The sequence below is a fragment of the Pleuronectes platessa genome, chromosome 13, assembly GCF_947347685.1.
Source record: "Pleuronectes platessa chromosome 13, fPlePla1.1, whole genome shotgun sequence".
NCBI classification, from domain to species: domain Eukaryota; kingdom Metazoa; phylum Chordata; class Actinopteri; order Pleuronectiformes; family Pleuronectidae; genus Pleuronectes; species Pleuronectes platessa.
In genome coordinates this window covers 7,760,243-7,783,382 of record NC_070638.1, presented here as the reverse complement: position 1 = coordinate 7,783,382, position 23,140 = coordinate 7,760,243, and the positions used below count along the sequence as shown (strand labels likewise).

Sequence of the window (23,140 nt, the reverse complement as noted above, 5' to 3'; positions counted from 1 at the left end):
GGAAGCTCCAGCCGCCAGGAAAAGGTATAAAAAAACAACACACACACACACACTCACACGTATTCCTCACAGCCCATTGGTCCAAATTTTCCCTGTGCTGCCACAATACTGCACACACGTGACCTCCCTGTTTTCACCCAGTTTAACGCATGTACTTAAAAGACAGGCCACTGTGCCACTCGGCGGCACCAGCACGATTCCCACTGCACCCATGTCATCCAGGTAAGACCGCTGCTGCTGCTGCTGCTGCTGCTGCTGCGGGGACGAGGATCGCTGGACGCGGACCATGGCGGCGGCCACGAGCAGCAACACCTCCACGCTCCAGATGAAGCACCCCAGCATCGAGCATACGCGGAAACGCATCGACCCGCGGAGGAGGCAAGCGGCGCTGTCCTTTCTCAGCAACATTTCCCTGGACGGTCGCCCCGTGCAGGACGATGCGGACAACCACAGTGACGATGAGAGCTCGCTGGAGCCGAGGACTAGACACAGCCTGGTTTCCCCGGAGCGCTCGGCGTACGGTGCGGCTGCCCCCGGAGCTGGAGCCGCTGCCGCGGCTGCTGCTGCCGCGGCGGCGGCGACCACAGCCGCCCAGGCGCTCGCCTTCGCAAACCAGGCTCTGCTCTCCGGCAGCCGGACCTGCTTCGGGACGGGTCCCGCAGCTGCCCCGGCGGCGGACGGGGAGGGCGACGCTTTCCTGCCCTCCTCCTCGGCGTTCAGCTCGCCCTTCTCCGGCGTCCCAGCCTCGGCCAGGGGGAGGCTGCAGACGTACACTCAGGGAATCCTTCCTGCCTCCTACTCCAGACAGTCCTCCCAGAACTACTGCCTGGAGGGCGGACAGATAGCCAACTCTGCCATAGAGCTCCAGAGGTCGAGGTAACTCCACCTGGTGTTTGGGGAACATGTAATTACAGTGTGGCTGCTGTTAGGAGCATGTTAGAGATTCAGCTTCGGCTGCAGGACTCTGCTGTTAGACGGATGTTTTCATTGCAAACAAACAGACACGTAGTTGTGCCCCCCCCCCACCCCAGGGATTTCTTGAGTGTGCCACAGTGAGCATGCACATGAGCAGTGAGTCTACTTCATGTAACGTCCTGCAAACAAGTGTCAGGGTTTCCCTTTGTTTGTTCTTCACACGCATTAATACAAAAAGATTCCACTGGCACACCTCCTACTGTGTCTAGTTATCGTTCTGCTGCAGTCATAACATCACAGCAGCCTGATTATTTAATCTATTATAGTTTAGTAAACCAGTTGTTACCAGTGCACTGCACAACTAAGCAGATACATCGCTTGTTAATCCCTTAATTCAGTAAGTTCAAGACTTTTTTTGCACATTGCATTTGGATCTTCTACTGGGTTCAGTGCTTGTGATTGTGTTTTTCCCCACAAAAACACTGTGGTCCTGAATAAATAAATGAATGAATGAATGAATGAACGTTTGAATGAATGAACTGAAGCGTTTTCTTTCAGATTTCTTCCAGGCAGCTGTTTTTTATTTTATTTTGAAAAGGTTCTTATCGATTTCCAAGCGTGGCATTCTGCCTGGACACAGCAACAACACACAGCAGGAGGAGAAAGTTCAGCTGTGTGTGTGTGTGTGTGTCTGTGTTTGTCTGTGTGTGTGTGTGTGTGTGTACTGGCTTCACGCAGATGGTTGCAGCCTCATGACTTACTGGTATGCAGGGATACTTTGTGTGTGATCACAGGTCCAGCAGCTGTGGAGCTGGAACCCAGTTTCCCAGGAGAGGACACACAGCAGCACACCTCATCTGCTTCTCTCTGTGTTTCTCCCCACATGTTCTAATGCTCCACGCCAAATTATTTTTAGTGGATGTCATTCCTAAAGCTGGCACGCACCTGCCACCACCCTCTTCTCCTTTGCGTAACATAAACATCCTGTAACCCTACACCCCCCCCCGTTCAAATGCACACACAACAGTGACGCGCTGCCCTCTTGGTCCACTTCCCTTCGGATGGCACGAGGAGAGGTTGGAGGGTCTCGCCTCGCAGCGGAACAGCTGTCTGTAGCATTCGTCTCATGGCTCTCTCACTGTCAGAACCTGCTGTCAAATCCTCTTCTGCTGTGCCGACCCGTTCAGAGCCCCTCGCTCATCCCCCCAAAATCCTCTCCTCCCTCTGGTGACTCTGCCAGACGTCTCAGGAAACTCTGCTTCGTGGTGAAACGACTCCGTAAGCATCTAGTTCCCCTTCCTGACCTCGAGGAAATTGCACTGCTGAACAAACGGCTTCCGAATATCTTAATCTGAACTTTTCCTTTTTTTTAATAGTGAAAGAGGTGCATTGAAGACGTTGCATAACACCCAAGGATCCATTAATCAGTCTTAAACGAGAGACTGTTTACAGTAGAGGGAAGGAACCGAACAAAACACAATGCAGCACTGCGCAGTGCGTCTTTAACTGCAGCTTCAGGGATAAATAGAGATTAATTGATACACACAGGCCCATAATATAATTACTACTACCGTATTACACAAATATGAATGTGAAAGTTTTCATTGTTGTGAGCACTTCCTGTTCATGTTGTTGTATTAAAGTTAAATTCTTCTCATTCCTGACACTGGAAACAGCAGTTGACCAGAAGGGCCATTTAGCAGCTTTGATCTTTTGATTTGGAGTCTTTTATTCTGAAAAAACCCTTTAGCTACAGTTTCATTAACAAAGGGGCGAAGCTGCTGTGCCAAGGGAAACCTGTGTGATATAGATGAAACCTGCAGATCAAATAAAGAATGGACCTGTTGTTGAATTGTTCCATCTACTCATGATTTCCAAGGTCAGGGATGACAATGAATTGCATCTAAAAGTGGACACGCATCAATCGGAATCAAGCAGATTGCAATATTATAGTAGGGGATCTTTTTCAGCCATTTAAGAACAGATAGTCATAGTTAGGAATAAAATGTATTAAATTCTAATTACCATGGTTTTCATGTCCTCAAGTCAACCTCGTGTAGTATTCTTTGGCCTTGGTAGAGGTATGCCCCCTAGTGCAGTTTTAGTTCAGATCAAAATCTTAAATACACAAGTACAAGTATTAACGGTCGGTTTTTAGTACTTGACACATTTCACTTCAGAACTAAAACAGTATTGAGGTTCAGTGCTCTGTTGTTTCTACTTCGCAATTCTATAGTAAGAACAGTATCATGTTGTCAAACCCTGACTGTGCCGTTTGGAATGTCTTTTGTAGGTCTACCACAAAAAAAATGAATTATAATGTTGAGAAGTAAGCAACCTGTTGATAGAGCGCCGCCGTGTTCCACTGGCGAGGACAGAGCAGCGTTCTGCACAGTGCCTGGTTTGTTTTCCGAGGGCAGCTGGTGGAAACGTGTCCAGAGGTCCCTGGCTGGGAGAGGCAGGATGCCCAGGCTCTCTGAGAAGCAGCCTGGCTCCCAGCTCTGTGTTTTCTGTCCTCCACTTCCTCTCTCAGGGGCATAAGAGACACACTCTCCCCTCAGACTTTTTGGACTTCAGTCTCGCTCCCATTCAGGAAGTCGAGGAGCCTCTGATGTGCCGCCAGAACCGACTGTGAGAGGCCAGAACTGCTTCAGACCACATCCTAATCAGAGTCCAGTGCATGAAAGTGTTGTGGTTTGGCATTCAGCTTTCCTTCCACCACCTCAGTTTTCATCTGTCAGGATTGAAAGGAGTTTTCGGTAATGGCGTTTGTGCTCCAATACTGCAGCCATACTTTTTTTCCCTCTACCTAAGAGGTTCATGTTTGTCTGTTTATTTGTGAGCAGGATTACACGAAAACTACTAAACCGATTTTCCACCAAACGTGTTGGAGGGATGGAGGCGGGGCTAGGGAGTTTTGGAGCACATTGGATAAAGCCTCAGCTTTCATCCATCATGAATCAGCACGCCAAGAACAGTCCCTTGAATATAACATACCTCTCACCATCTGGCTTTGTCTCCCTGAGGCCCGGAGCTATTTTCATTTCATCCTCCACGAACACATGGAGACGAAAAGTGCAGAATCATGTACATCATAGTATTTGTAGAAGATTCTTTTTAAGCATGAGGCAGCAGAAACCACGGCTGGAAAACAAGCAGCATGCCACACTGTTCTGCTTCTGTGGGGTCTTTGTGTGATTGGATCACGTACCCCTGGAGGAGATGCAGATTGTTGTTCGCTGAGGTCATGGATGGCATAATCACAGGCCTGTAAGAGAAGGCTTTATTTTCCTTCAGAGAGTCTCTCTATGTCTGAGCTGTCAACAAACACACAGAAAAGCCACTGTGAGCCGGACTCGTAACAACTGGAGGCTTCAACTGTGACGCTGCTCATTCACTTTGAGTGGGGGGGACGTCGCGTGTTGCCGAACTGCATTGTGGGTCTGTTGCTTTGTTGCTCTTGAAGTTGACTTTTTCATGCGGCGATGGAGGCACCAGCCAATCAAATCACGTTAATGCAAAAGAACGAGACAGACGCTGAACCTGGAGTGTGTTCGTATAATTGATTTTAAAAGCCGGCGATGTTGTGTGTCCCAAGCATGACACGGATTGTCGTTGCCTAAAGTCAAGCGTTAAAGCAACGCACACGAGCAAGTCCAAAAACTAAAGGTCAACATTCGTTCACCTCAGGTTCTTACGTCTTGTTTTGTTTCTGTTTCTTTAACTTTCGTTTTCCGTCCATTTATTGTTCGAATCTGCGGACACAACCCACTTTCCCTCCTGGTGTGCTCAAGGATCAGTGCAGCTGAAAAGCTCTGACACTGAGATTTTGTTTTTAATCAGTGTAATCACTTTTCTCATCTGCCTGGTTTTTATTTGTGTGAAAGAAAGCCCCGGACATTTCATTTATTTCCGTTCTGCGACTCTCTGGTCAAACGGAAGCGTGTGTCCTGTGGTAAGCTGCCAACGCGTGTATGTGTGAGGCTGTTTAATCTCCACATCTAACTGGTCCACCTGGGTTTTAAAGCTTTATTACATGGCACCATTGGGCAGGATTATAAATGTCTTTTTTTGAAACATTCCAAATTCCCAGATGATGGTATGATGGTTGCAAGAGAAGAAGCTAAATGATGAATTTGTGTCACGAATGTAAAATGCACTGAAAAGGACTTAAGGCAACAACAGCAGTATTTGTATCCAAGACACTGGGAGATTATTGTTGCTTCTATGCCACTGATTCATACTGAGGCTTCTTCTGAAGCTTCTGACGGAGCCAAACTTGTAGAAACTGGTTGTTCTCCCACTAGTTGGTATCAGTGGCCTGTTTTGTGAATGAGTGGCCGGCGCCTGATGTTTCCATGGTTTGTACCGGGCTTTGGAAAACATCTTTTGCATGAAAAACACATCCTGCTGCTGCTAATGTTCAGCTGGATTCACGGATCAAAGTTCTCTCAAGCTCCGTTTGCATGCGTCCTCACGAAGTGGAAACATGCCCTTCGGCCAAGTGGTGAATGATTTTTTTAGAGGAATGTAACGATTCACTGAGAGTCCGACTGGAAAAACGACAGAATGGAGACGGCTGGACAGGTGGTAACAATATTTCTGTTCTTGTGACAGAGTGATGATCCAGTAAAACCTTGTTTACTGAGTAACCGGAGAGGTTTGGATTTCACTCAGTTCAGTTACCATTCACTTTGTGTGTATGCATTTATACATATGAGATATCAGCTTCCAAAGTTACAGGCCTTTTAGTTTGAAATTCCACCGTTGTGTTCCTCTGCTGCAGCTCTGCAAGGAAAAACACTTTAATTACAATCCTCACATTATATCAACAACTGCTTTCAACCAACATTATAATAGTGACGCATCTGACAACTGCACAACATCCAGTGTGTTGACATCGGTTATTTCAATGTAACGTTAGTCCCATCCAAATAAACTTCTCTCCCACATTGAAATTGTTATAGCACTGGCAAATGAGGAGAATTTTGCTTTCTCATTCAAAACCGTTACCATGGTTCATATCAACATCAGATTTTTCCAAACAAACCAAAATGAAGTGGTTCACCACCAGAGCAAATTAGAAGCCTGGTTTTCTTCGGTGTCTTGCAGTCATCCTAAACCAGCCGATCCATCTCTCGGGCTGGTCATCGGAGGAGGATGATGTAAGACTGACAGTAATGATCCCGCTCGTCTGACCTTCAGGCAGAGGTCAGGCCCCTTAATGATGAGCCTTTGAGCTCATGGTAGCACAGACAGTTCTGACGCCAGCTGCACGCTGTTGTCTGAATTTGACCATTCGTGCCCTTTAGCAGAGCTTGATGCTTCTTCCCCCCAGTTTATGATCACCCCGGGTCCTAACATACAGCGCGGAGGGTCAGCCGGAATAATGGCCCTCGGTTTCTCGTCTGCCTCGGCGGTCTGACTCCTCATGTAAACACTTATCTCACCCCATCTCTTCCAGTATACAGAGTTCACTCAGCCCGTGTTGGTTTAAACCCGGGAGATCCTCGAGGACCGAGTCATCTTTTGTTAATCTGTCCTCATGCTCTGTCACTTATTAACCGGCCGCGCTCCGCCGTCTCTCCCTTTGGCCCGAGATGCTCAGTGGAGAGGGGGGGGGGGGGGGTTGAAGTGTCATCTGCTTGTCTTTATGCTGCAGCCTCGACGGCATTACAACACATTTTGATTTGTGGAAATAATTAAATGGTGCAACATGATTTAGGGCGGTGTGAACAGTCGCTTGTTTTCGCTCTGACTTGGCGTCGCAGTAAGACAGCTGCTGTTCAGCACTTGGTGACAGACAGAGCCTTTTGTGCGTCGTGTTTTTCTTGTTTCACAACTAATATTTTAACTACCACTACTTTTGTTGTAGCCACTTTTCGAGGCAGACTAATGAGTTGGATTAGGCTGTTATTGTGGTGCTAAATATGGAATTACCACCTCATTTTGGAACAGCTCAGGCTTACTTCACACACACACACATGCTCACATGTTTCTGACATTGGCAGCCAATCATATCGAAGCGGTCCAGCAGAATTAGCCTGTTGAGTGTTAAGTGTGAAATAAAGGCCATCTGTGACTAAATGCGTTACACAAAGTGCTTATGGAGCCAGCTCGAGATCCTGGAAGCAGCTCAGATCCAGGGAAACTCTCTGTGATCCACACTGGACTGAGGAGCGATCATTGACCACACCAGCACACGGGGGTGTCGATCGATGGATGTCATAACTTGACTTTTTTTGTAAATCAACCACAGAGCTTAGAGAAACAGGTGATGATTTACCTCCATTGTTTGACCTCCCTAGTAACCACATTTTGTTCCAGGGCTTGGTATCAAAGATCAGACAGAAATAGTTGATCAAGCAGCAAGAATATGAAATATTTTCCAGATGTTTACTTCACTGCAAAGAACACTTTGATATAATTTGTTACATTTTAACAAGGGGTTAAACATGCTTTTATAGCTGAAACCAAGGTATCAACAAAGGTTTTTTATGACATTTTTTATGAAACTCAGTGGAAAAATAAGTCACTTCTGAGTAACATGAGGAAGGGAACAGTTTGACTCATTTTATTCAATTGGAAAACTTTATCAAACATGCGCCTAACCCTAAACAGATTTGATTTTAGAGGTCATATGGAAACTCAGGCATCATATTGAACAACATTTTCAAACTAAACTTAAAGGAATAGTTCACCAACATTTTTTAATTCACTCGTTATCTACTCACCACTATGATGGTGGAGGGGTGGGAGTCCACAAAACTCTTTCAGGGGTAAACAGTGTTTAGCCAAGGCAACCTCTGCTTCAGATGTAATAAATATACAGGAAAAAACACAACATGCCTCCATACTGCTCGTGTGGTGTCATTCAAGTGTCAGCAAGCCCCCACATTCATCTTCGACTCGAAACAAGGTCATTTACACAATGTTTTAAAGACTAAATGTCCGCTACCGGAAGTCGTTAAGCTAGCAGACGTAGCCACGCTGTGTTGTGCCCGAGGGTCCGTGAATGCACCTCATAGGAAAATATCAGAGGATATTATGATATTTTTTTCGAAATTTGGTTAATTTAAAAGTTGTTTTGCCTGATGACAGTTGGTCCTGTGAGATTCTGGTGTGATACTTTTTTCTCAATTCCCCCCCCTAACTTCAAACTTCCCCTCTGTGTCTCCTTAGACGAAGACTAATCTCTCAGCGCTCTTCGCTTGAAACACTAGAAGACATTGAGGAGAATGCTCCTCTACGCAGGTAGTAAACTGCACGCTCACATTGTCCCCTACCATATGTCTTGTCTGTCTAAACTGGGACTGCCCCGGTGTAATGTATCCAACTGGCACAGTTTCTCTGTCTGTTTTTTCGCCCACGAGATACTGATGATGTGTGTTTGTTTTTCACGTTTTCAGATGCCGAACCCTATCTGGTTCCCCTCGACCAAAGAGCTTCAAGAAAGTCCACTTCATAAAGAACATGAGGCAACACGATATGCGCAATGGAAGGTATGAAGGCAAACAGCCCCGTCCCTTAGTCAATACAGGTCCTCAGTGGATAATGGCAGACTGCCCCAGTCAATGAACTGCAGTCTGGATGTTTCTCACATTACAGGCCACATGGAGGCGAGCAGGCCAGCGTGTTGTCCTCACTTATTAAAAACATGTAACTGATTCAGAATCACATCTGTACAGAATTATACATTTCTATCTTTATTTCCTCACAGTTGAAATTTTTGAATCACACGTAATATACCCCATCTATGAAATTCCAAATCATACGCGCACACACAAGCATGTATCCAGAGCACAGATCCCTGAACACAGACAACCTTTGGCTCAGTGGTGTTGATGTTTTGCTCAGTGTGCATAAAGGACCCTGAGAGGAGGCGGTTGTTAAAGGTCGGCCAGGAGACCGGCAGAGTGCGTTTCTGAGTAATAACGCTCTGGTGATTTTCATCCTTTTCACTGTCACATTCTTTGGCTCTGAAAGGTAATCGAGTTAGTGTTTCTCTCGGCCTGTTACTTTGCAGAATTCTGTGCGCTTTTTTTTTGGAGTAAATAATCCTCTTTCAGCTGAATTGCTTTTAAAGTATATTGAATATATTCAAATAGTTATTTTCAGTTATTTGATTGACACGGAGAAGCAGATCTCACTTTGTAGTCAAGTACCTCTGGTTTGAATCAGTTCACCGAGTTGATGAGATGATGAGTAAATAGGTTACGTGCTTTTCTCTCATGTCCAGTTAAGATGTGGGATAAAGCTGAGCTGAATCCTTCACAGCATTAATAACTTGCTCGTTGATAACTGATGCCAGAACAGTTTGCTCTCTATGACTCACATGCCTCTTGTGTCCCTATGTGGCATTTGGCCGAGCGCTGACATTCATCATGTGTCTGTGAGTCGCGGCTATTGACAGAAGTAATTCCGAGGTCGTTCATAACGTTAAAGTCGAAAAACATTCCTTCCAGCTGGATATCTGGTCACTGGGAAACCTTTCTGATTGGATCCTGTTGGTTCACAAGAACTTGAGATGACTAAAGTTCGAACTGAACTTTTCCAAGATTGAGACATCGCAGCAAAAATGCATCATCGTTTCTCCCAAGCCACAGACTCCATGCTCCAGCACTATACAACAACACACACTCTGAAAGTGAATTCTCAGTTCACTCTCCTCATTCACTCCAAGTGTTTACTGCACACTTTATTTTGATTTCCAACTTTAACCTGTGGATCTTTTTTAGATAGACTGATTGATTAGCTTGTTTTTGTTTTTATAGGATAGTCCTTATCAGTGGCAGAAGATCCCTCTATAGTGTATTTTCTGTCCTGCCCTATCGAGATTGTAGCCAAGCAGGGTATGTATCCGACAGCATGCCGAAACCTTAAAACCTCCTCCAGCCTGTGCTCCCTCTTTGTCTTTGTTTTCCCATCCCTCTCTTACTTTGGATAAACCCCTCTCTAACTGGTGCATACATCATCTAAGGGTTGGTTTCGGTGGATGCATTTTTACATTAAGGTTTAAAAAAACCATTAAAGAACCATTTGGCTGAAATGGGCTTTATGAGATGTAATTTGGTATAAAGGTTGAACACATTGATGCCTAATGCTTGTTGCTTGTGTTGCTGTTTTCACAAATCGGCTCCGGTGGCTTTTTGGGGCAATCATTCTTTTTCGTTCAAATCAACTCATTTTTGTCTGTCGCTGGCTTTGCTGCGTAGCATTTAAGGCTACATCCATACTACCACGTTTTAATTTGAAAATCCATCAACTCTGCTTCAGATATGCCTGATGTCCATACTGCTCTGGAATTTCAGTTTCCAAAATGCAGCCCTGTTTTAGTTTTAAAACACCGGGGCTGCGTTTGAGTCTGGACGGGCTTAAAGGGAAATGTTTGGAAACAATGACATAGACACTCATAACCGCTCGATTCGTCAGGCTGCTTCCCCGAAGTAAACAACCGGCATCAGCCTTGGCTACCAGTGTAGAACCTAACATGGATAATCAATGGCATGCCCAGTTTGCCTGAGTGGTTATGTGATATTCCTTTTCAAGCGTGCTAGTATGGACATGGATTTGAATCTAAACAAAGAAAGATATTGTTTTAGTTTGAAAATGCCAAACAAAAAACGTGGTAGTATGGATGCAGCCTAAGATTCACCTCAATGAGGTTCCTGCTGTCTCTAGATGCAGAAACGCTAATGCCCAAACTAATTGTGGTCTAATCATCAACAATGCTGCTCGACTTGAACATCTGTTGTGTGGCCCAGTCGTTGCTTTTAACCATTTCAGATTATTCAATGTCTGGGCTCCGAGTTCACATCAATGGAACAGGATTTATCTTACCTCCTAGATGTTTTTTACCCTTTTTGAAGCAAATCAAAGGTCCATGTAACGGGAACCCACCTGTCCTGCGTGGGGGGGTCTCTGGTATGGGCATCGCACTGACGCCCCCCCCCCGCGCCCAGTCTTATGAACCGGTGTGTTTTGGAGGAAGTGAAAGAGAAAAGGGACAGATAAACACCAGAGGACACAATGCGCAGAGAAGAAAAAGCTCCACACACCGGGGCTTAGTGGAGAACATAAAAGGCTCAATCAGTTTGTGGAATTTCCTAAGCCAGCCAATCAGTGCAAGGTCAAGGGTAAATAACCCCCCCGCGCTTTCATGCATTTGACAGCTCACTGCTGCTCATTGAGAGTTTACAGTGAGTTGTCTCTGTCAAGTCAAGTGTAATGACTGCAAAAACTACTTTTTTTTTAATTGTCTGGACTGATGCATGTAATTTTTTCCTCTTTTTTAATCTCCTCTCTTTTATCTTTAACTCCTGCCTCTTAAAAAAAATAATGCCCAATTTCACACATCAGTCTGCTCCCAAAAAACAACCACTTTTATATGTCTGCTAAATACAACCACCAGGAGATGATTAGCTCAGCGTAGCATTAAGACTGGACACTAGGTAGGAACAGCTACAGCTTGGGTAATGATGGGGGCTAATTATTGGACAGGCACATTAACTTCTTCCAAGATGAGGATCTCACATCAGGAAGTTACTGCTCCTGCCTGAAATAATAGTTCCACACTTGTAACAACAACTTGTAATTATCACTCCTTCATCCTGAAATCAAACAAGTAGAAAGTTTAACCTTTGGACAGAGCTGTGTCCCCCAGTTTTCTGACTTAATGCTAAGTGTTGCCAAAGGACTTCTGGTGGTATCTTCTCATTTAGCAGACTGACATGAGAGTGGATTGGATCTTACCATCAAACTTTTACCCACAATGTCAAATAGCTGTTACTTAACGGCTGTGTAAACCGGCCGCCTGTGTTTACGGGGAAATGCCCGATGATCTTGCGTTCAAACTACTCTTGGTTTAGCCATAACTCCCATGTAGACGTCTGCATGTTCTTCTTGTATTGGCATGTACTACACGTGTTTCTGACCCTTAAAGACATGCATGTTAGGTAATGCCCCTGGCAGTGCTGCCTTGTTGCAGTTGGATAAAAGGTTAGATGGGTCAAATGCAAGAGTAGATTTCCTCATTGGGAATAATGACATGCAACCTAGTGACGCCAACTTTTAGTTTAATGGGTGAAGCTTAAGCAAGACCGGGGTAAGATTACCACAAATCAGTCAACTCAACACGAACAGCCCAAGTAGGAGCAGGGTTCAAGACTCCTTCGGGCATTTCAGTATTTATTCTTTGTCTATCGATTGATAGATTTAGAAACATTTGGATTCAATGAGCATGAATATTATAACACGACTAACATCCAGAGGTGTGAAGCCAGTGAATCCTCCTCATGCATGTCACTGAGCAATTTCAGCTTTCTTTATGATTTCCTTTCATTCCTCCTCATCCTCAGCAGACTGAAGCTTCACAGCAAAGCTCTTCTCCCTAGAAAGCTTTTCTGTCTCTTGTGTTTCCCCTCTTTTTTTAATGTGTAATCTTCCCTGTTGCTGCGAGATGTCTGCTGCCTGGGGATATCCGTGTGTCTATGATGCATCTGTCAACATTTTGTCCTTACGTGCCTGTCTGCCCCGATAACACTGTTTCCATTATAACAGACTGGCCCCACATGTCATCGAAAACACTGGGAGAGTCATGTGAGGACCCGCTGTGTCATTTCTTTCTATTCGTCGGTGTTCCACTTTAAACAGGAAGCAAGGCCGAGCTTGGGAGGGTAGAAAAACAAGACAGTGCTGCAGCTGATCGCCTCTAAAATGAACTCACAACATACAAACTATCAGCTGAAATAAGGCTGGAGTTCATATTTAACATGTACAGGTGAATCTTTTTTAAACTTTAAAGTATTAACATTTTCCAGTGATCTTTTAATCTCAAACCTTAAATCACGTGGAAAAAAGATCATCCGCAGTTTTGTGTTACGTCATCCGGTGAGGAAGAGTGCGTGTCATCATCCTTCTCAGTTAACACACGCTCTGCATTAGCCTTCATTAGCACCGACCTAAAATCATCCAGTGACGCTGATTCATACTTTCCTCGGTAGTTTCCTTATGCCAATAAATTACGAGTTTACGGGCACACAGTTAAATTTTCATGTGATTGCCCCATTCAGTTGTATCATTTTAGCAGCACAAATATTTGGCCAGTGCAAAAGTATCTCATTCCATGGCGACAGTAGAAGGACTTTCCAGTCACTGGTGAAGCTGCAGCTGAGTTTGAAAACTATTCTCTTCCCCCATCCTCCCTCCCAAGGGGGCCCTTTATCTCTGATTGCCCTGAGATGCACCCAAGGACCATTACATAAACTAGACCAGCTGATAGGCGCAGATCGATACACGCCCTAAAATCTATGAGTTAGAGATGCGGAGGTGAGATAGAACAGGTCCCCCCCCCCCCAAGAGAGGAGACTAAACGAGGCACAGTATTGTTTGTATCATGAAAAACGAATGGTGGTGTCATGTGCTCATCATCAGGGATGTAAAGCTGGAAGGGGGGCGTCAGCGGCACCCGTCAGGAAGTGTCAGTGCCAAGGAGATGGTGATTGGACTGGAGGGGGTGGAGTTAGGAGCAGATGGAAAGGTGAGAACTCAGCGGAAGAATGCACTTGTGAAAAGTTCATTTAGTTAGCTTGTCCTATAACGTCTTTATATAACCCAAGAAATCTTGACCATGGAAAGGTTAAGATTAATAAAAAAATTGTGATATTGATGTTGGTCTTTGGTGAGTAGAGCTGGATGTTGCTATGATAATGTTAGCTCTGACATGTGAAGAAGTATTTCCTTAAATAAGGAGCCTTTTGCTTTTTTATAAAGTTCTGTTTTAAAACATATAACTTTTAGAAAAAGTGGGTTAGGCTCATTTACAACTGTCTGAATAATTGATGAAATGTATATTAAAACGTTGTTGTTGTTGTTGTCGAAATGTCATAATGCGACAACAACAACCTTACATAATGTCTGAAAGCATTTTTTTCTCTTCCTGATGACCTCACTATTATATATACATAGTGACGTAAGGAATAGTGAGTAAGTGAGAGGATGATTTTGGACAAAGCAATTAATAACAACTGCATTCCATCCGGGCAACATTCAGGCACCAGTTAATGAGCTGATACACTGGGAGACTTAATGAAATGTTACTTCCTGCAAAACATAATCTCACAGCTTGAACAGTGTTTTATTTTTAAGGCTGAAACAGACATTACCGAACGTGCCTGTGTCCACAGACTGTGTCCTACACCCAGTTGCTGTATCCCACCAATGCGCTGGGCGGTCGAAGAAACACCATCGACTCCACCTCCTCCTTCTCTCAGTCTCGTAACGCCAGCCACCGCAGCCTCAGCTTGGGCCGAGCCAACAGCAACCAGAGCAGCATAGACACAGGTGAGTCGCCCGCCAGCAGGTACTTAAGACTGTTGTGTACTGCTCATCCACCAGTTGTTGTTTCTTTTCACGTACGTGCATTGGAAAAGAAATGGGTCAAATGTTAACTTGTGGCTCGACCCTCTGCTGCTGTGTTTGTGCTCACCACAGGGAATGATTTGGCCGAATTCCGCGAGTACGACCCCAATCTGCTGGATGACCCTCAGTGGCCGTGTGGAAAACACAAGCGAGTCCTCATCTTCCCCTCGTACATGGTGAGAAAGTTCTCCAGCTGCGTCTGACACGTTTTGAAATGTTTAATTGAAACTTCCTGCAGTGTCTCACCATTAATGCTTTTTTGAAAATGGTCATTTTTGGCACTATGGAGTTTTTGTGCTCAGTTTTCCCACAAAAAAATAACCCAGAACAATAACCAGGGAGATTTGTTTGGCTCTAAAAACTCCTCCTGAATTCGATCAGCTGTGTTTGAAAGGCAGCCAGGAGGATGTATCAGCCGGTTTTAATCTGGAAGGTCATTGGCTCCAGACTCTCTCCCACTTTAGAAAGCCTGTACATACATTATTCTCACGTAGAGGGCAGTAGCTGTTCAAACAGCCCCTGTTCAGGTCTTCGAACTAATCACTCTCACTTTTCCAGACAAGAACGGATGTTTGATTGTGGTTGGACGAGCGGGGCGGAAAAAAAAAAGAAAGCGGATAAACCTGACCAGACTCCCACCTCATTCTTTCCCGGGCTCTGTTATTGTTACGCAGCCTGGCAGAATGCACAACAAGGACATGGTTGAATGTTCAGTCAAGGCCAGGCTATGCCCCCCCCCCCCCCCCCCCCCCTCCTCTTTTCCTAAAATTACAAAACCCGGCATCACACAACAAGGGCTATTGTGTTTGCTGCAGGACTGGAACTAGTAAATTCTCAGTGTTTTAGGGGTTGAACCCTTCAACGACTTCAACTGAACTTTCAAATTCAAGCAGGAGATAGTGGGTTTTTTCTTTCATCCTCATCGCGCCATTGAGGAAACGCCCATGGATGTGATTATGAAGCAAAACACTCACATTATTTTATATGTGGTAAAGAAGTATGTTTAGTGGCGTGCACATTTGTGAATCATTATCCTCGTGCTGAAAACATGGAATAATTAAAATGTTTTAACATTAGTTAGTGCAGGACATGATCACAGCTGACAGACGTGAGCCTTTTTGAATGTTCTCTTCTCGGAGCTGACCATCGATAAGCATTCGTTCTCCTTCACGCTTCATGAGCAGCGGCCCGGCGTTCAGCGAAGTTTCTATTATTCACATTCCATACGCTGGCTGCATTCAGAGAGCCATCCTGATAATTTTAGAACCACTGCAGTGTGTCCTTATTACATTGCTTATGCTTAGTGGACACTATAGTAAAGGATAATCCAATTGATTGTACAACTCAAGTGTTTCATGAACAAGAACGCAGAAAGTGTAAATCCGTATGTTGTGTATGTTTAATTTAAATTGGACATACTGTTATATATTAATCTGGATGAATATCTCGGCAAGTGATTCACAAAGTTCATTTCGGACCCTGCGCAGTTTAATATCCCTCAGTCCAAGGTAATCTCTTCAGATTGCTTGTTTCGACTGATCAACAGGAACCATCAAAGATTATATTATTTTTTTTTGAGTAAGGTTTCGACATAAAAGACATCACTAACAAAACGATAGTTCAAAAGTTCAAGACGATATCTACACTTCAGCTGCAGAGTTGTAACAGTCGCTCAGCAGGTTAAGGGTCATGTGTGAGCTGGGTGGAGATAAAAAAAAAAATGGGTGTGTGCGTGTGTGTTTCAATGTGCCAGTGTAATATTGTGATAGGCCAGTGTGTGTGTGTACATGTGTGAGGCTGAAAACAAGAAACACAGAAAGCAGGAAGAGAAAATAATATATATATAATTTAATGAAGTGCCACATAAGACATTATATGACTTTTCTTTTCCGGAAACAATCCAAAGGATGTGGGGTCAGTGCTTTCTTCCGAGTGATTTGCCTCGATGCTTCTTTCGCTCCGCTGCAGCATCGACAACGTGCAGCTCCAGTTAACGTTATCTTAGAACTGCAGTCCGCCAACCACAACAAATGACCACATCCCATCGCGGCACAACACAACAGAACACACACTCTATCACAACTCCCAGTTAGTCAATCTACAGTGTAACGTATGCAGGCCTCACGCTCTCTGTTCATGTCTGTGTTAGAGGTGATAACAGTCCTACTTCAACATGATGCTGCTTAGTCATGGTCCTGTTTTATGGGTCTCCCGTCGCCATTTTGGCCGATAACTAGAGTTGGGTAACATTTGAGATTTATAGATTCTGTTTATATAGTTATTGACTGTGGTCCTTATCAATTCCGATTTTAAAATAACAAACTAGTAAAAAATTGGGGTCAAATGTTAAAGGTTCAGTGTGTAGAATTAAGTGACATCTGAAGTTGAAGTTGCATGTTGCAGCTGAATAGCCCTCACGTCACCCTCCCCTTCCAAAAGAGAACCTGTGGCAGCCTTCAGTTGTCATAAAAACTCAAAAGCTGTTTAGTTTGTCCAGTCTGGGCTACTGTAAAAACATGGCAGCCTCCGTAGAGAGGACTTGCTCCCAATGTAAATATAAAGTAGATAGTCGTGATCTTGTTAGTTCTTATTTTGGCTAATCTGGACGTTTGTACATCGTCTGTCTTCGAGATTTAAGGAATAATTTTGTTGCAATGCAATATTATCTTTATTACTCGGAAGAATCATCTATGCAGCGAGCAGCAAAGATCCCTTTTCCCTCATCTTTAATCAGGAACTAGAATTGCACTTTGCTCTACTGGGATTATGTTTCCAAACCCAGACTCTCAGACCCTCGTTAAACCATCTTGATGTGACTCACCCACCTCAGAGCGTGCTGTGACAAGCTCTGAGGATTGTTCAAGAGGAGCGTGATGGAGGCGTGGAAAGCTCTGTACGCAATTCAGTCTTTTACATGTCCTCTAGGTTTTTAAAGGGAAAGACTTGTAATCATCTGTCTCTTTCTCGCTGTCTGCTAAGCCCATTAAAAAAGTTGCTTGATACACAGGAAATACCTGTTTTGGTCTGTTCATGGAATTTGTTGACTGAATATCACCTGGTCCTTTACGTGACACGGGTAACACCAGTGCTCAGTGTGAGACGTGGAATCCAACACGAGCGTGTGAGGATCCAATCGCCTTGCTCGGTGCTGAAAGTGTGATCCCTCTGACACCGCCTCTGGTTTTCCTTTCCAGACCACGGTCATCGAATACGTCAAACCGTCTGACCTCAAGAAGGACATGAACGAAACCTTCAAGGAGAAATTCCCCCACATTAGGCTCACGCTCAGCAAGATAAGGAGGTAAAACGGAGAGAAAGTGTGTTAATAAAGACGAATTTACAGTGTCCCTCCTCTTCATTTACACCTTTCTCCTTTCTCCTTTCTCACTCTCTCTCTTTGTTTCACCCTGTGCAGCTTGAAGAGGGAGATAAAGAAGCTGGCCCTGGATGAGTGTGGTTACGAGGAGCCCACGGTGGCCATGGCTTTCGTCTACTTTGAAAAACTCGTTCTTCAAGGCAAACTCAACAAGCAGAACCGTAAACTGTGTGCAGGAGCTTGTGTCCTTCTGGCGGCGAAGATCGGTGGTGATCTCAAGAAACATGAAGTCAAACACTTGATAGACGTGAGTTTCTCCACACATCTGCATCTCTCAAGACTTTACGCCTCTGTGAGTTATTTTTTAATGAAGGCTTGTGTCCTCTTAAAGAGTCAACAGGTTAAACACAGTGAAAACTTTCCGTGGTCAAGTTTCTTTGTTCAAAATTTGATTTTTCTGTGCTGCGAGCATCAAAAACAAAATTCCACTTTATCTGGCAGCAGCCGCAGACATCTCAAAATAAACTGTAAAACCAAAACTATTTGCACGGCTGGACAACACGATGAGGCATGTGAAAGAAAACTCCTGACCTGAAGGAAGCAACCTCAGGAGATCTCAGACGTCTGTTTGTTGAAGCTCGACGCTTCCTAGAGAAAAAGAGTGGAGCAACACAAATGTTAACAAATAATCCTGTGGCATGCCGCCTCAAATCTGAAGCCAAGACTCATATCCCTTACGTCCTAATCTGGATATTATTCGTTGAACAGGATCATCTATATTTGTGTAAAGATTTTTTGGCAAGCCCTCAAACCAAATGACCATGTGACCTTGAGACTTCACGGCTCACACTGATGTCTGAGGGCCCTCGCTTGCTAAGGTCACTGCTGATGGAGAATGAGAAGATGCATCTCAACAGCTTTACTAGATCTGACCAACAATTAACTATTAACTATATAATAATGATATTTGAAAACTGAAATGATGATATCATGTTGTGAAATATAAAAATGAAGAGAATCTTATCCACATAAGGAAATAAATTGGTCTGGTGTCATTTTGTCCGTGGCAGACCAGGGCCAGCCCTCTTAATGCTGGTTCAAAATGAGTAGGTGCGGTTATCAGTCCCAGAAAAGCAGTTGGAATGCAGCACTATAGTATCTGTGGCTTAATCTTCATCCTCAATTATTATCTTTTTGCAGAAACTGGAGGAGAGGTTCCGGGTGAACCGCCGGGAGCTGATCGCCTTCGAGTTCCCTGTCCTGGTGGCGCTGGAGTTCAACCTGCACCTGCCCGAACAGGAGGTCATGCCCCACTACAGACGCCTGCTGCAGACCACCTAGCATTGGTGACCCATCAGGAGGACGACCACCATGTTCTCCTGATCCACATCCCTCGGTATCCCTCCTCTCACCTTCCTCCTCCTCCTCCTCCTCCTCCTCCTCCTCCTCCTCAAGGTTGTCACTCAACTGCGGCAGGTCCTCGCTTTGACAACCCTCTCCTTCATCTCAGAGACCTGGAATCAGCCAAAGGGACACGCATTTTTAAAGAGACTTTTTTCCATTTATCGACTTCTACATTCATAATCACTACATGGACTTGTGGAAGATAGAGTTCAATCGTAGCTGTTTTTCTAGTTTGACATCTCTTCATCTTCACTTTGTGTATTTTAGACTTCTCTTGTTGCTCCAGAGAGCTGCTTTTCATTTGAATCTTGAATTTTTCTCTCACAGTTAAAGCAACCAATGATTGTAGGTATTTTTTTTTATCATCTCTCGTCATTTATCTCCTTGTAGACTTTGGTAGGATCGGTTGCCTCCTGAGCTGCATCAAACCTGAACCAGAGCCTTTCAAGTGGCTGGTTTGGGCTGGACTGTTATTCCTCAGAGATTGTTTTTGCAAGTCATCGTCTTAAAAGTGCACTTTTTGAAAAACTGCAAATCGGAGGCCCAACGGGGACATGATATTTTTTTCAGACTTTTAATGAGCTCGGGAACTAACCTTGAGAAATGGTTCTCGAGCGCCACACGCGTCATTCCGCCTTTGATTCGTTCCTCCATCTTGTGTTGTATTCAATATTTCTCAAGCCACAAGTATCCACATGATTGTTGAGATGGGACTTCTCCTCTTTTCCACTCATTTTCTACCAGTCAGACACTTGCCCCGGGCTCACAGAGACCAGACCCACTTTGATCAGTGTCCAATTTCCCGTGCTCTATGTTAGAGTGTATCGTGAGCACGTTTACGGTGCTACACTGGGGTCGAGACGAGTGGTTCCCGAGTGCAAACCATCAACCAGTGTCGAGGATCGGCAGCAGGGCGCTCTCGTGTGGAGAGAGAATGTCCTTAACCTTGTGGATGCGGGTTAAGACCCTGTGCCGGTGATCCTGCTGAAGGGTCCTTGAGCAAGACACCGAGTAGCTCCAGGCTTTAGGGACACTGCTCGTTGCCTGACCTCTGAGGAGGAGACAAAACGAAACGAGACCCTGATGAGGATCAATCATTTGCATAGAATGTTGAAAAATTGATTGTTGTTTAGGAAAATAAACACAGAAATTTAGGGGGGAAATTGTGCCAATATGACCAATTTAAAAAGTATTATTCCATTTACTTGGCATGTATCTCAACTTGATTGCTTTTTTATTTCCTTGAAATCTTCACACAAAACCACAGAGTATTGAGCAGCCACCAGATCAGGAACATACAGTCGACCTCCTGGTGTTTACCGCTGATATTTGAAGGTATTTGAGCTGAAATGATCACAAAACCAAATTTTGTAGAGATGAACGCATGGATTGTGCTGATTGAAGGTGGGAAAACTATACCAAGTTTCTTTCTGATTGCAAGCCCAAAGATTTCGCTGTAAGATGCACTCTGACTCTGTGAGGAGACACTCACGGGCGACACTCACTACCTGTGTATGTTTGTAAATAAACTGCTTTGCTTGTTCAATCAAACATAAGACTGGGGTTTCCTTGTTCCTGGATGTGATGTGAATCTGCAGCCTAAAGGACTTTGAGGAGGTTCCCCTGTCTTTTCCTCTAGGGCCACCATCATGTTAGCATCATAGAATGTGTATAAAGATGGTGTCTCTCAACTGTCTCCCACTATCCAGTAGTTAAGCCAAAATATCCCAGCTACGGGCGCCGCCATTTTGCACATTTGTAGGTGGAGTCTACACAGTAGCAATCGGCTGTCAATCATAATGTTACACCCTGTTTTTATAGCTTCATATAACTAATCAAAACCGTTTCCTATCCATTAACCAAGAGGAGGTGGGATTTACCACATAATACTGCAGCCAGCCACCAGGTGGCGATCGGGACACTTTGGCTTCACTTTAGGGAAGAAGTCATGTCGTCAAATTTTTTCGACAGTTGGCATTTGGGTTTCTAGTTAAATCTTTCAACAATCATTGGACAGATTACTAAATGCACTGCAATAACAATATAATTGTCAACCTATGGCTGTGGCCTCGCAGCCAATGAGATGTTACCTAAAAACAAGAGAATTGACAGAAACACACAGAAATCCATCAATGAAAAATGCAAGAGTGGCAGACGTGTGTTTTTAAGGTAATTCAAACCATCGCACATTTTCTAAAAAACAACGTAGTAGCTAAATTTAACTTATTTAGCTCTACAACATCTTGATAATTCAAATGATCCTATTGCTATGTGATAAATTACTAATCTAGGATAATATTTGATGCTTTGAAACGTCTCATTTATGAATTGACAGCCTCTCTTAGTAGTGGTTTTGTTCATTTATCTGTCACTATATGCTCCATATTGAATCTGCAATATGAGCTGCAGTTTTTTATGATTTCTTCTCGATGTCTGAAGCTCATGTCGACAAAGCGATACTTAAACCAGACATGACTTTGTCTAAGACCAGATTCTAACGTTCATCCCTTCTTATTCAGAGCCCCCTTTATCACACCTCATAACTCATGTTTCCAGAACGTCAGGTCTGATCAGGTCAGCACTCGAGACTGCGGTGGCCTTGACTGGAAGCAGACTGCACCTGTGGCTCTGATGCAATCTCAGAGGTCTGTTTCTCATGGAGGGGGGGGGGGGGGGGGGGGCAGGGGGGGAACTCTCCACCGCCTGACACACATCCAACGTAAACAAGTCTCGTGCTGCCATCAAAACAAACAGAGCGGGCCGAGCGTGGACACATGGCATACGTGGCTTAGTCCCCTCCATTGACGGCCTAATTCCCCCCCAGCGACTCATAAAGGGCCCTATTGACGGCCCTTCCTGAGCCCTGCTAACACATAAGTGACCCTCATTGTGAAAATATGTGTACCATCGTTTGGGGCATGCTGCCGCCTATTGCCCTTCCCTTTAAAATAACATTTGGCTGAAACGGCATTTTGCCCCTTTTCCCTGTCATGATGCTGTGACTCAGGGCTTTCCCGTCATTTACAGTAGCTTGTAAACAAGGAGGTGTGGCCGCTGAGGCTTGTGGTGAAAAAAAGCTGCAGGAAATAACAGTGTGGCAATTCATTTGATTTCTTTAATTTAGAGTTGATGAAGCTGAGTTTTTGTTATATACACAAAGCGATGGGAACAATGTGAGCGTCCCTCTTCACTGACTGTACTGTTGTGTTGTTATCCCAAACTTGGACTGGGAGAGCTCTGCGGGTGGACCTGAAAATCTGATCCTCTCCTCGTGTTTGACAACGCTACCTAATCCCTTTTGTTCCACCCCAAGAGTCTATTTCAGAGGCAACCGAGACCAGTGTAACAGAAAACCAGTGACGCAGGGATGGGGGGGACATTAAATGCTTCTTACACTTATTTATTGATGGATAACGTAGATCCACTTTTCGTTTTAAGTTGGAGCTGTGGAGGCCCCGGTGTGAGTTCGAGGAAATCTGTGGGAGGAAAACACACGGAGAGGGTAGACGGCACAGAGAGGACCAGGTCTGGATGAAGTACAAGGTATATTTTATACTGAAAAATAAGTTTGGAAACTTGTACTGGGAAGCGTGGCTGTCTCTTGCACTCATAATAAAAAAGTAATAAACACCATGAGAGCCTTTTTGGGGAAGTTTGGATTATGATGTGTTCTCGATACATTTCCCTGTGGTCCTTGTTCCTATATTTAACAGAAGTGAAATCACACTCCTGTAACTAATTCTACACGTGCTCTCTTTCTTACATCCACCACACAACTATTAGATTCAACATGATGGTTGTAATTAGAGCTCCTGAGCTGTATTAGTTAACAGATTACTGCTGAGAGACTAATAAACATTCATCTGGACCATCAGAGGCAATTATACAAAAAAAAAAACATACTTAAATATAGATTTATCCCAAGATTAGACAAACTCTTTTTTACTTAGATGAAACCAGCATTGAGTGTGTATGGTACTGGGAGAACTATCAGATGAGGCTAAACTGAGCATGTGTTTTTGTGTGCTCGTATAAATAATTGTGTAGTTTTGGAATTGGGGCATTTCTGTGTTACACTCATATTGC

General features: G+C 44.3%; 1 protein-coding gene across 3 annotated transcripts; it reads left to right on the top strand.

Annotated features, from left to right (window-relative positions):
* On the top strand, positions 1–20,610 carry cables1 (Cdk5 and Abl enzyme substrate 1). 3 transcript variants are annotated; one of them, XM_053438303.1, is made up of 10 exons: positions 1–24; positions 8,098–8,169; positions 8,325–8,417; positions 9,690–9,767; positions 13,348–13,453; positions 14,100–14,256; positions 14,407–14,510; positions 17,529–17,635; positions 17,750–17,957; positions 18,851–20,610. In XM_053438303.1, exons 3-10 carry the CDS (start codon positions 8,389–8,391, stop codon positions 18,989–18,991), a joined length of 930 nt encoding a protein of 309 aa, XP_053294278.1. In that variant the 5' UTR covers positions 1–24; positions 8,098–8,169; positions 8,325–8,388; the 3' UTR covers positions 18,992–20,610. The 3 variants fall into 3 exon arrangements, with proteins under 3 accessions (XP_053294278.1, XP_053294277.1, XP_053294280.1); XM_053438302.1 differs by lacking the exon at positions 1–24 and adding an exon at positions 250–876; XM_053438305.1 differs by lacking the exons at positions 1–24; positions 8,098–8,169 and adding an exon at positions 746–876.
* Positions 20,611–23,140: the final 2,530 nt, after the last annotated feature.

What these genes read in the sequence shown, in the direction of transcription:
- cables1 (XM_053438302.1), top strand. Translation starts at nt 287, where the DNA reads ATGGCGGCGGCCACGAGCAGCAACACCTCCACGCTCCAGATGAAGCAC. An exon ending in CACGATATGCGCAATGGAAG is followed by an intron (nt 8,418 to 9,689) that starts GTATGAAGGCAA and finishes TTGTTTTTATAG; the next exon opens with GATAGTCCTTATCAGTGGCA. An exon ending in TCATCTTCCCCTCGTACATG is followed by an intron (nt 14,511 to 17,528) that starts GTGAGAAAGTTC and finishes TTTCCTTTCCAG; the next exon opens with ACCACGGTCATCGAATACGT.